The sequence below is a fragment of the Uranotaenia lowii genome, chromosome 1 (genome assembly GCF_029784155.1).
Source record: "Uranotaenia lowii strain MFRU-FL chromosome 1, ASM2978415v1, whole genome shotgun sequence".
Lineage (NCBI taxonomy): Eukaryota > Metazoa > Arthropoda > Insecta > Diptera > Culicidae > Uranotaenia > Uranotaenia lowii.
Window position 1 is genome coordinate 128,639,628 of NC_073691.1, and position 12,643 is coordinate 128,652,270.

At 37.9% G+C, this 12,643-nt stretch overlaps 1 protein-coding gene across 7 annotated transcripts in view; it reads right to left on the reverse strand.

Annotated features, from left to right (window-relative positions):
- Positions 1 to 10,827, reverse strand: part of LOC129739973 (RNA-binding protein Pasilla) — a 191,614-nt gene extending 180,787 nt beyond the window's left edge. For 3 of the 7 annotated variants that reach the window (XR_008736050.1, XR_008736048.1, XR_008736049.1), the window contains exon 1: positions 9,091 to 10,827. Coding sequence is in view for 2 of the 7 variants with exons in the window: in XM_055731550.1 (XP_055587525.1) it covers positions 9,091 to 9,214 (124 nt within the window). In the remaining 5 variants the exon portion in view is untranslated. The remainder of the gene's footprint in view (positions 1 to 9,090) is intronic. The other 4 variants (XM_055731550.1, XM_055731549.1, XM_055731543.1 and 1 more) reach the window with 3 other exon arrangements.
- Positions 10,828 to 12,643: the final 1,816 nt, after the last annotated feature.

Sequence of the window (12,643 nt, forward strand, 5' to 3'; positions counted from 1 at the left end):
TTTTCGTGTTCAGATTGCACTTGCCAGCAGATAGTAGGATTTTGCTTGGCTGAGAGATTCAAAATCGCGGTATTTTGCTTTCAGCCACAAACAGCTGTTCGTTGTTTTGACAAATTGATAACAGTATTGGTGAGCTTTCTACGAAACTGACTATCTTCTCAGGGCGACTCCGTCCGTTTTTCGTGCGAAACTAGTTTGCCACTAGAGCAATAAATGAGCACGATGACAGCAGTTAGTGCGCAACGAGGTTGCAACTGGTTTGCCACTTGGTGAAAAAAAAACACGCTACCTGAAAACATTCAGTGTAACTTGTGCCCTCACCAATACTATCGTGAACAGGTTGTGCTTCCCGATGCAATCAAATTGTATGGAAGCGAAAACAAATATTGTGAATTTAAATAAAATTTTTAGAAACGTCGTTGGTGGACTGGCAAGAAAACACAGACTTCTGACAATATAGTACTTCAATTTTCTTGGTCGGAAGTCTTTCGGAAGTCGGAAGTCCTGACTTCCGAAGTAAAATTTAGTGCTGGCGCTATTATATTAGCTGGTGATGGATTGTCTGTCACAGCCAGGGTTGCTAACACTTTTTTCCAAAATTCGGACAACCTTGAATATAAAAAAAAACAGGATAAACTAGGCTTCAATAAAAAACCAAACTGGTGATTTTGTTTTGCCTTTCTTACAAAAATGTTTAGTTATCGATCAAAATGATATAATAAATTATGGGCTTTAGAACACTTTTTATAGGTATCTATCGATTCAGCTTCACGGTTTACTAAACTTCAAGTGAATTTTCCAAACATTTTCCCTATTGAGAAAAATATTCAATTATATACCCTATTTGTTGTGAGTAACAATCTCATCATGGCTCCAAAAAAATGATAAAAAAGTATAAAAAGAAGTTAGAATACCAATTCTCATACGATAGAATCTGTGACAACAAATGGATTGATGAACCTGAACCTAAAAAAGGCCCCCTTTAAAAAACGTTATTCATTAATAGACTGAGTCGATTTGAGGTCATTTTCGATTTTCTCAAACCGTGGGGTCTTAAAAGTTTCGTTTTAGTTCCAAACTCATCCGTGATTTCATTTCAGAATTTTTAAGTAACGTTTACATGAAGTTTGTATGGGAAAATTGCATGTTTTGTACTGAAAAATCTACATCAATTCTGTCTCTTCTGTGGAACCAAGCCTGCGAATAGTTTTTGTGCCAATTTATATCCAAAGGAATTAATATCCAAAGGAAATTTTCTGCTGAACATCTTTATCGAACCGTAACTTCGTATCTTATTAGACAAAAAAGGCAAATCCTGACAAATCAGGCACATTGGCAACCCTGCTCACAGCTTGGTGTTTAAAGTTGGCATTATCGATTTCACGCACACAGCGCCTACAACGAATTCTACTTTTTGGACCGGAGAAACGCTATTGTCATCTGGCAGCGCAAATGGAACGAAGATGAGTTGGGTCGATGGCTTCACTCGATTATCCCAAAGGTAAGCCTTAAACCCTGGTTCAATAGATTGGACCTGAGTCGGGATTTTATAAAAACATTTTCCCGTCTCATGTCCAATCATTGTTCCTTGAACGCGTTACTCTTTCGTGTTAATCTCGCTAGCAGCAATTTGTGTGGTTGTGGCCAGGGTTACCATGATGTCGAGCATCTTGTTTGGTCTTGTGAGGACCACCTTATCGCCAGAGCAAACTTAATAGATTTCGGGCCCGAGGAAAACCACCTAACGTTCCAGTGAGGGATGTGTTGGCTGCGGTGGACCTAGATTTTTTTTTTTTTTTTTGTAGCGGCCCACCACAGATTACATGTTCGAATTATACCTTTTCTTTAAATCTATTGATCTTCGTGTTTAATTACGTTTCCCCTTTTTCTTTATTCTTTTTTCCTCATCTATACAATGTATGAATTGTAAACACAAAAACAAGGGTTTGGCTCTTTAAAACCTTCGGTATGAGCCGTTTCAAATAAACACAATTAAAAAAAAAAAAAAATTCACGCACACCAGGTGAGGGAAAAACTCGATTTATGTTCGTTTTTGGCCATGACCAGGGTTGCCAACATTTTTTTTTTTCCAGAAATCAGGGAACTGGTGAAATAAAAATCAGACTAAACTAGGGTTGCCATCCGTCCCGCAAAAGCGGGACATGTCCCGCATTCCCGCTTTATCCTCAAAATGTCCCGCTTTTTTTTCTTGGAAAATTTTAAGTTCACTGACTTACACTTGTAAAAATTTAACTTTTGCCTCAATTTAAATCCATTGGTTCAACACAGAAAATAGATACGTCTTTTTCCTCAAAATAAGCAGCATATTCAAAAGTTTTCTCGAGACAATACTAAACAACTCTTATGTTCTTATTTTGCATGACTGTGAGATTCTGATTCAGTTAAGCGTTTTTAGAGCATGTTCAACAAATGCAATGTAAATAACTTTCACAGAGCGTCACATGTTTTTGATGTGACGGGGCCTCCCAAGAAAAACACTCGTCACACGAATATGGGTGCTATGGCGACGAATGTGTTAAATGTTCTTATTTCATACACCACCTTTTTAGACTAAATTGTCCAATGGATACTATGATGGAAGTTTTCTTGAGTTTTCAATTTTTTTTAATCAAATTTGAAGTTTTGTACACAAAGGTTTTAAACGCGATATCCAATCCGCCAATTACATGTAAGAAATAACTTCTCCTAAATAACGTGTAAGTTCGCGAGAACCTTGGAAAATAAACTTGATTATGGCAAAAAAACGTGAAAATAGAAGTCATCCAAGAAAAACTGAGCAAAATCCATCCGCGTAGCAAAAGCTTAGTAGGCTCTTTTAAAACAACTTTGGTTGATGGTTTACGAATAAGTTTGGTATTAAAATTAAGGTTTTTTGAAGGTATTTCTCAAATGTCCCGCTTTTTTCGGCTGTGTCCCGCTTTTTTTTTGAGAAATGTCCTCTTTTTTCTGAAAGTATCTGGCAAGCCTAGACTAAACGGAAATTTCGCTCAAAGTGACCTTTATTCGGTCATCGCTCCTCATTTTCACTCTCTTATGTGTTATGAGCCTACCTGCTTGAATAATTTTACAGAATTAAAATAATCGTAAGATTCCCTTTAAATCCCTTTTTTAAATAAGAATTAAAGGGACTCTTTCGATTGTTTTGATTCAGCCTCATTTTCACTTTTCACTTAGGAATTGTACCTAATCCAGTTCCTTACTGCTCGTTTTTAATCACATTCGTAAAAATTAGGCAAAATCAGCAATATTTTAAAATATTAGGGAAATTCAATGGCTCATCAGGTTGTCAGGCTGAGCCTTGAAAAATCTGGCAAATCCTGAAAAATCAGGCACATTGGCATCTCTGGCCATGACGACGGTGCAACACTCAGCGAGTGAAGAATTATTAGTAGATAATTGTATCGTCATATTTTCTCGCACTAAATGATATATTATTGTGGTCTAAGCAATACTAGTGAGCATGAGTAAAATTATGCTCGCGTTTAGTTTTTTAATACATTTTGCTGTCAGACATGCTGAGAACAAAGCGTCCGTTACCAAGGGGGTCAATTGAGCCTTCTGGTGTGGGGGAAAATGGTGGTCAGCTACTAAATTCATTTGTTATAAACTGTTCTTAATCTGGTCATAACATTTTTAAGATATACTCTTGACTACCGTTCAAAATGTGAAAGGTGAATCGAATCCCAAATTCAACATAAAACATTTTGTCTGGATTTTTTATTAACAAAAAATACTAAGAATGATGGATTAATTTGAATAGACTTTCAAACGATCAGTTATTTAAAAACTTCCTACGAAATAGAGATCAAATTTGTGTGTTTCAATTAAAGTTCACATGTTTCATTACATAAACAAACTTTTTTTATGCGATAAGTGGAAAATAACGACACGAACAATCTAAATCACACGGTATAGCAAAACAAGGGCCACATACAGTGTAAGGAACTCTTACTCCATTCGGAACTGTTCAATGGTGTCATTCTTAGAACAAATTCTCATAAACTAATTTGAAAATTTCTTCAAAAACATAATGGCACTAAGTAGATTAAAAAGAACGTGATTTACAAATTCTTATAGAAATTTTGAAAATGAAAAATTATGATAGAAAATAACTGTAGGAAATAAGGTTAATCTAATGACAAAATACAAGAGACAAAAATTGAGCGCTATAGTTAAGCTTGAATGTTTATAATAAATAGTTAAAAAGTTTAAAAAATAACATTTAGCAAATGAGTTGTTAAGATATATTTGAAATTTGTTTAAAACGAAAATATAGTAACATTTAGGGATTTAATTTTCTCAGAAAAAAGAGTACATTTACGTTAGCGTGCAGATCGGCTTACAAAAAGAGATGTAACGAATACAAATGTGAAGCGAGAAAAAACCGTCATTCTGTTGGATAAATTTGGAAGGGAAAGTCGCGGGTGTAATTGAGTTAACGTTCTTGAAAATTTCAAAAGTTTGTATTAGTGTAAAGTTTCTACGAAATATTTATTATGGGTGACGACAATAACCATACAAATTTTGACTCCACAATGCAGAGCTTACTATTTTAAGAGCTTTGTTACGTCAGAGGTATGTTTTTGAAGGAAGGAATCAATTTCAAGTTCAATAATTGGTTTTTGTACCTTCTTCAAGGTTTATTTGAAATTCGATCATCGGTTCATTCAGTCTGTAAAATCAAAGTCAGGTAAGACGGCGTGGTGTACACTTATGGACAAAAGTATGCGACATATGCTAACTAATCGCATTTATTTCAATTTACAGTAACTCAAAATATTTTGTAGACCTTTGCATATTTTTTAGGAGAATAGGAAATGTTCTCTATATACGGGCATGACATTTCCTATACTCAGCTCTTCTTCTATAGAAAAGAGAGAATATATTTAAACAACGCAAATTTCAACAGAACAGTCAAAGTGTCGAAGACCTGAATGTAAAACAAAGGGTATTTAAATAGAAAAAAATGTGTCGAATACTTATGTCGATCAGTGTATGTCTTTGATACAGTTTTGATTTTAACTTTTGCTATCACTAACTCAAAAGATTGCTCCAGAAATGCCATCGACTTCAAAACTATGCTAAAACCCTGAAAAATCTTATAATTTCTCATCAAATTAAAAAAAAAATTCTAAACAGTTAAAAAAATGCACATGGAAGAATGTAAGGCACTGATATTTGAAAAATATACATTGATAAAATAAACATGGTTGATTTTGTTAGGTTATTACAGGTGATTCACAAAAAAGTAAGTAAATGAGAGAGTAATAATTTTTTTTTTAAGAAAAATGAATAAAAATGCGTTTTTTAAATAGGATGTTAAACAGTTGTTGAAGAAATACTTTCAAACATTGTTACATTCCCATGATAAAAAGGTAAAGTGACAAGCAAAATGTCCCACTAAGTCAATAGAATTTTGTAATGCCACTACCGCCAGTCAAAATTATTGACATCGAACCAGACATAACGATAGTATTCATTTCGTGCCCCAAAAGTTGCTGAGGATGACCAATCTCCATTCACTTTCTCTCTCGCTGAGAAGCGCGAAACATTAATCCCACTAGATATCCGACTAAAGCGATGCGGTACGATGACATAGTTTGTTTTGATCATCGGTGCCGTCACTCGTTCTGTCTGGTCTAATGAATTCATTCATCAGCCATTTCGACAGAAATGTTCCCAGGAGTGGGATTATTGCCATTTCACGCAGTAGAGTAGAACCATATAAATAAGTAAGTAGGCAAGAATAAACAAATACAACATTTTTCCGGCGACGATAAACAACGAATTTTTAATGTGTCCAGTCAGACACGAGCTATGTAGTTGTTGTTTATCTCCCTCTTTGCGTATCGCCAAATTACCCGCATGATTCGGGTGAGTACTATTTAAAGAATAACAGTATTGGGAAAACTTATTCGAGAGCACTGCGCTACTTAACGTAGCCTCCCCCTCTATTTGTAAACCTTAGGTTTTCGGATGTGTCATCGAGAGATAACAGGCTGACACAAAAAAAGAGCACGCGTTGAACGCAGACAGAGTTCGGAAATAGCGATTTACGGATTGACAGCATATTCAAGGTGAGTGTTTTTTAACCGAAATGCTGGGGTAGCTTATCTCAATTTTGAAATGACAATAATGTAGAGTTCGACTTTTTTTCAAAAAAAAAACTCCCCGTTTTCGTTACTGTTTGAGTAAGATTGCTATCCAGCTGTCAAGCTTCAGCTTAAGCAGATAAGTTATTCGATCAAACACGTACTAGCTCAAAGCTAAAGAATAACTGATATTGCACTAACGGAATCAACCGATTAAACCATTGACTGAAACGTAAAACCATACAATACTGTGCGTGAGAAATATGTTTGTTTCGATATTCGAATATCCCAGATGAGATTTTTCCTAAGGTAACTTCGATCCGAATCTGTATATTCAGTAATGGTAAATGTGTGAAAAAGTCAACCATTTAATGAATAGAATGAACCATTCAAACGTCGCCAAGTTTGTTTTGTTGCTTCCATACTTGAGTATTAAGTCTTTCAGATTATACTATTCAGTCTTCGATGATTTTATTTCATCGTTCTCTACATGCAACTTCCAAAAAGTAAGTTAAACATGTTTCAGTTCCACGAACGTTAGAGAGTAAAGTTACAATTCCAATAGCGGAGCTCCGCTCCAGCCAGACTCTTACTGTTAGTGTAAAATTTAACAACTAATGGCACCGCCGCAACGCAACCCTAAATCATACCGTATATGCGGTTGAGTGGCCTTCGGCTCACATAAAGTTTCAATTCGTGTATTTGCCTAGGAAGGTATCTATTCTCCTGCTGCATTGGAGCACAGTAGAGCGCGTTTCGTGGCGTAATTTTTACACATCCACTTTGTAGTTGAACGTTGTGGATTCGGTCGGTCGGTATATAACTACATCTCTCTTTCGGCAGCAGCAGCAGCAACCGACTACTCACCATCACAGCCTTTTATTGCTATTAGATGTTGCGTTATTTTGCGAACAAATTATCTCGCTCGAGTACTATTTATTTTTTGTCAGCTTCTGGTTGGCTGATGTGTTTTCATTCGAAGTCAATACAGTTTCAGACTCCAGATTGCGTACTAAAGTTTTGTTTTGCTCTTCTTCGTCTCTCTGTCTCCCTCTGACGCCATTTGTTATATTTTCACATGAGTACACCATAATGAATTTCGGTTCTCTGTAAGATTCTATAAAAGTAGTTTTTTTCTTAGATTAATTCCTATAGACACTTCAACACTTTCACGCCATTCGTGTCTTAATATATAAATGTAGTATTTTATAGCTTATGGTTAAATACATGGTTGCACTGTATATCTAAGTCACAAGGAATCATTTGAGTATGGATAAAAAATCCAGAATTTTGTTTGCTGATAATTGAAACTAGTAGTCACGGATTGGTGAGCATTTAATGCAAAAAGGTGATGTCAAAGCACTTAATATATATTTTTGACCGAACTTCAGGATGTCTGACTGTAGCTTTGAAGCACAGCGTCTTTTTTCAGACATTCGAAATTAAAAACAATTGGCATCGCTGGAAATTCGTCACATTTATTAAGCGGAAAACTTTCCTCTATTCAATTTTAGAAGTTTTTCCATTCAAACTCCTTTTAACAATAATCAGAAAAATGGCTCCACAGACCCTTCAAAAGGAATCTACATAACTGATTTTCAAAACATTTAAAAACCATTTTGGACTGGTAAAATATCGACTTCAGCGATGCTGCTTCTGTGTTCGAAATTCACCTTGAACCAATCAACAATGCCTTCGATGTAGGGTAGATCGTTCAAAACCCTGTGCCCTGGCCAGGGAAGTTCATCCATCAATCATTGTTTGTTTGTATCGTCCTACAAGTACACCGTCCGTTTTTCCTCAAGATAAGGATAACACACTCAGTGTGGTCTTTACGTAATACCCAATTCAATACTAGCACCACAAATGCCTACCAATAATAATAATAATAATAATAATAATAATAATAATAATATTAAAGCAACTATAACGCCTGTAGTGACAGAATGAGGACAAATGAATTTACAGCAAGTCATGCAACATTTGTATGGTTTTCGGCTAGGCCCACTATTTGTTTGGCAGTGGTGCAGTATGAGGATGAGAGTTGATTTTTATGGTGTCGGGTATGACCTAGAGAGGGTTTTTAGCCTTTTCGGTGGAATATTCTACAGAAATTAGTGCGTACGTATGAGTTTCGGAGTGGCCGCTTCGAAGGCCGTGTTCCGGAAAGCTGGCGGTGAAAATGCGCCCTTTGCCATTAGCATCCGTTTGTAACCTTCAGTGAAGTTCCCCGGGTTTGGATCCACTGCATCTCGACATCCACTGGGGCCAATCGTCAGGCTGTGGTGGTTGTGCATCGTTATAAATGTTGACTGTTGTCGGATGGGTGGATGGATGGAATATGGTGGTCGATGATCGGCTACGGCGATTGTAAACTCCGGCGACGTGGTGTCAAAGGTGCGATAAGGTGTGTGACTTATACGGATGAACGGTTAGCTTTCGCCGAACGAGGCGCAACGTGGAGCTGCCGCGCCATGTCCACGCGTTTGCCGACCGGGCTGTGATTTTATGAACACGATTGTGACGGTTCTATGGACGTTCGGTTGTGTGTTATAGTGTTATTTAACATTTTTTATGACTGGGTATGTGTGAATGGGGCGACTGATAACCAAAAATTAATACTGACTGCGAGAGCAATAACACACCATCCGTTGTAGAGGGTATTCATAAGAATGGCTTGGGGAGAAGATGGAGTTGCAGACTAAGGGGGGAAGGCGTTGATGGTGTGGAGTAACATGAATGGGATTTCAGGGGGATGGGAAAGCGTTAACAATTAGGACCATTTGATTGATTGATTTTAGACAGGCTCTGGATGTTTTTTTTTTGCGAGTTTCAGAGTTCGGCTAGTGGTGAATGATTGGCTGAAGGATGAAAAATAAAGAGGTTGGCCCGGATGGGTAGAATGGGTCTCTGCATGGCGAATGGGTTAGGGTTACAGGAATGTCGCTTCAAAAAATCAGAGATTCGTGACACTTACCGTTGGTGCTGAAGTGAGACCTTTTGGAAGTTCCGTCGTCGGTCCCATCATCCAGGGGTCGTTTGCGGGAATCCCCTAATTCGGGACTTGGGCAGGTAGTATCCATTGCGGCATCTGCGGCCATATTAATAACACTATCAGCGTTGGAATACACTTTGACGGATTGACTGTGGTTCGGTTGAGAATCGGAAATTGCGATAAAATTCTTTACGGTATGTTTGGAATTTGTTTCCACGAGTTTTGATTTATTTTTCCTGTCCACACACAAGACACACTAGGACTTTCTCCCTCCTACCGATTGGCTACTGGCGCTGTTGGTCTAGAAACACAATCTGTGAGCCCAGAGGCCAAACTCGGAACACGATTGAACAAGCTGGTCACTCTCTCTGCAATCACACTCATGCACAGCCACACACCGATTTGTGCGAACCACGAGCTGGCTGAGCTTGTATTGGATTGTGTATATCTTCTGCGTGCGCGCTCTCCCTGGTGGAGGATCTGGTAAACTCACTAGTGCTGCTCTTGCTCAAGCGCGTCACCAGCCTATTCTACGACGTGCCAGAGACTCTCACTTTTTGACGTTTTGGGAGCTGTGGGGATAATTCCCGTGCAGAGCAGAAATTGATTTCACAAATTTTTTCGCACAACTTTTCGAAAAGCATCGAAGATCTTTACGCACTGTGGTTCACCTTTACCCGTAACTATCGAATTTCAATCTACCCGTAACTAAAGCGTTACCTAAGCGTTTCACAAAACTGGTTTTATCACACTTTTTTCATCTGTTGGAAATGTTCACAGCAGCCAACGCACGGGGGGATTCAGAATTCTTCCACTGTCAGCTACGAATTCACAAATATCTACTTTCTGCCACTTCTGCTGTGCTACAAAGACTCTCTGAACGATTTCCCTGTCGAGACTTCACTTCAAATTTTATCACATATGCGAGCATGAGACGCGACAACTATTGCGCAAGTGCAGTACCAGAGCCTCAACATTCACACAATCACAAAAGCGTGAGAGATACAGGAAAGTTAAATAAAAACGAGGGGACACGACAGGCGCGAGTTATATTCGGCGGAGATTTTTCTGTCACTGTGTGTACGAATGACCAATATTTTTCTTTCCACCTATGCTTTGCTGCTGCTGCTTTTGTTGCTTTTTCTCGTTATGCTCTTCGGGTTTATTGGAGTCGATTGGTTTGATTCGTCATTCCACCACATGAAATGTACGTACTGTTCCGGAAGCTTAACGACGTATGTTGTGCACCAAGCTACTGCGTTGTGAGCACTGACTGGCTAGGCTTCGTGAAAGGGACTGAGAACCAACCACCGACCAAATCAGCGGATTAATCGGTCACTCATAAACTCGCTCAGTTTTTCCGAGCACGTTTTCCTCGATGATCACCACCTACTGGTAAACCACTCACTCGCCTATGCGTGATTGAGCAATAATTTATACTACTTGTATTCTCTCACCAACACCGATTAAATCACTGAACGAATCTTCTTAATCTACTGCAGTGGTCAGTCCTATTCAATGAATCAACATTCCTTGCTCACAGTCAATCATTGAAAAATGTTCACTTGTACTCTTTATTTGATTTGGAAAACACTGTCAAAAGAAATGCTTACCTTTAACTCTATTTTTTACTGCTGGACAACTTACTTGCTAAGGTTTTGCGTGACTTTTCAAAAAGAATGTGATGTTTACTGTTACAAGTGCAGCAACGACAATGATAGGATAATTAATGAACCCAGAAAAATAAATAACATGCTTAAACACACACACTGGGTAAATCTGAACCAAACCACTCACCAGCCAGTCAATGCACACATTGAAACAGTTTTCTAAATTCAATTCCAACTTTTGGTTTCGTTTTTCGTTTGTTTATCAAACATACTGCTGAGATGTTGCACAGGGTTAGAAACGGGCACACGGAACGGTGAGATACCAAATTGGCTGGGAACTTCTCTCTCACAGAGAGCCGACCAGCAGAGATGCCAATATGCCTGATTTTTCAGGGATTGCCTGATTTTTCGAGGCTCTGCCTGACAACCTGAAAAGCCATTGAATTTCCCTGATTTTTCAAAAAATGCCTGATTTTGCCTGATTTTTGCGAATGTGATGGAAAATGGGTAGTAAGGAACTAAATTAGGTACCATTGCTGAAGTTAAAAAACGAAAATGTGGCTGAATGAAACCAATCGAAAGATTCCCATTAATTCATATCTTAAAAAGGGAATGAAAAGGAATCTTTCGGCTTTGATTCAAGTAGGCCCACAACACAGTAAAAATGTAGAGTGATGACCAAAAAAAAAAAGGTCATAACTTTTAGAGGAATTTCCGTTACTTATGTAGCCTGATTTTGCCTGATTTTTATTTCACCAATTCCCTGATTTTTGAAAATATATGTTGGCAACCCTGCCGACCAGCATACTGCGATGGAATGTAAATTCTGTGTTTATTATAACGAACAGAGCCCTGCCATCCCCGTCCGTGCAGATAATTTGGAACGACACGAGGGGCACTCATTTGTTGTTGTTATTGTAGGTATTATGTTGTGTTGAGTTCTTCCCATTCATACAGTTGGTTGAGCTGGGTGGTTACTGCTGCCGTCGATGAAACTGGTTTTCTTTCGCCGTTGTTGTTGGCCTGGTGTGGGTGAGATTGCGGCAATACCGACGGCATAGCGGAACACAGTGGGTCTATGAGGGCAGAAATAGGATTTAATAATCCTAATTATTATCGGGGCGTTGTACCTATTGGGTTTAAATTGCATATTTCCGGTCGGTTTCATAATCTGGCGGGAAGATAAATCATTTCTGTTTGAAATCGTATGCTTGGTAAAAATGTACAATACGGACTTAAAATCATCCACGTAGGAATACTTTTGTTTTTTTTTGTTTCGATTTTAGTCGTTTTAACATTTTTATGTCATTCGCGACTTATATCAACGATGCAGTTGGCGGACAGTCATTAAAAAACTTATCCGGTACATCTGTGATCGTTGTTTACTCTTGGGCTCGAACTCACGGACATCGGCTCAGGAAGCAACTGACTTGCCAAATAAGCAATATCACAAGCTCCAAGAATACTTTTGTGAAGTTTATAGCTTAGTATTGTTGCATACTATATTTCCTACAAGACACACGTAGAATTAATGTGATGGAACAAAAGGAACAAAAGCTGAGTCTTCGTAAAAATCCCGTTTAATTAATTTCCAGATAATTTAGAGCGTAAGATGGTTAAGTTTCAAGTAAAACATCAAATCTCCGTTATGTTGGTTTCTTTTTTTTTTACTTCCGTTTGTTTGAGTAGGTATACAAATTTTAAAGCAAAATACAGCACGATAAATCTGGAAGTAGATCTCCAATACTTGAGACTTTAAGATCATTTATCTAAACGCATTGCGGTCTTCATTAAACTTGCTAAATAAGTTAAAATCTTAAATATTAAAAATTCTGTAAATGTTTTCCAGTGATGCCCGAAATAAATGTGAGCTATAGTTTTTTTTTATTTTTGGATCGTCATATTATCTTAGCCAAATCTGAAAA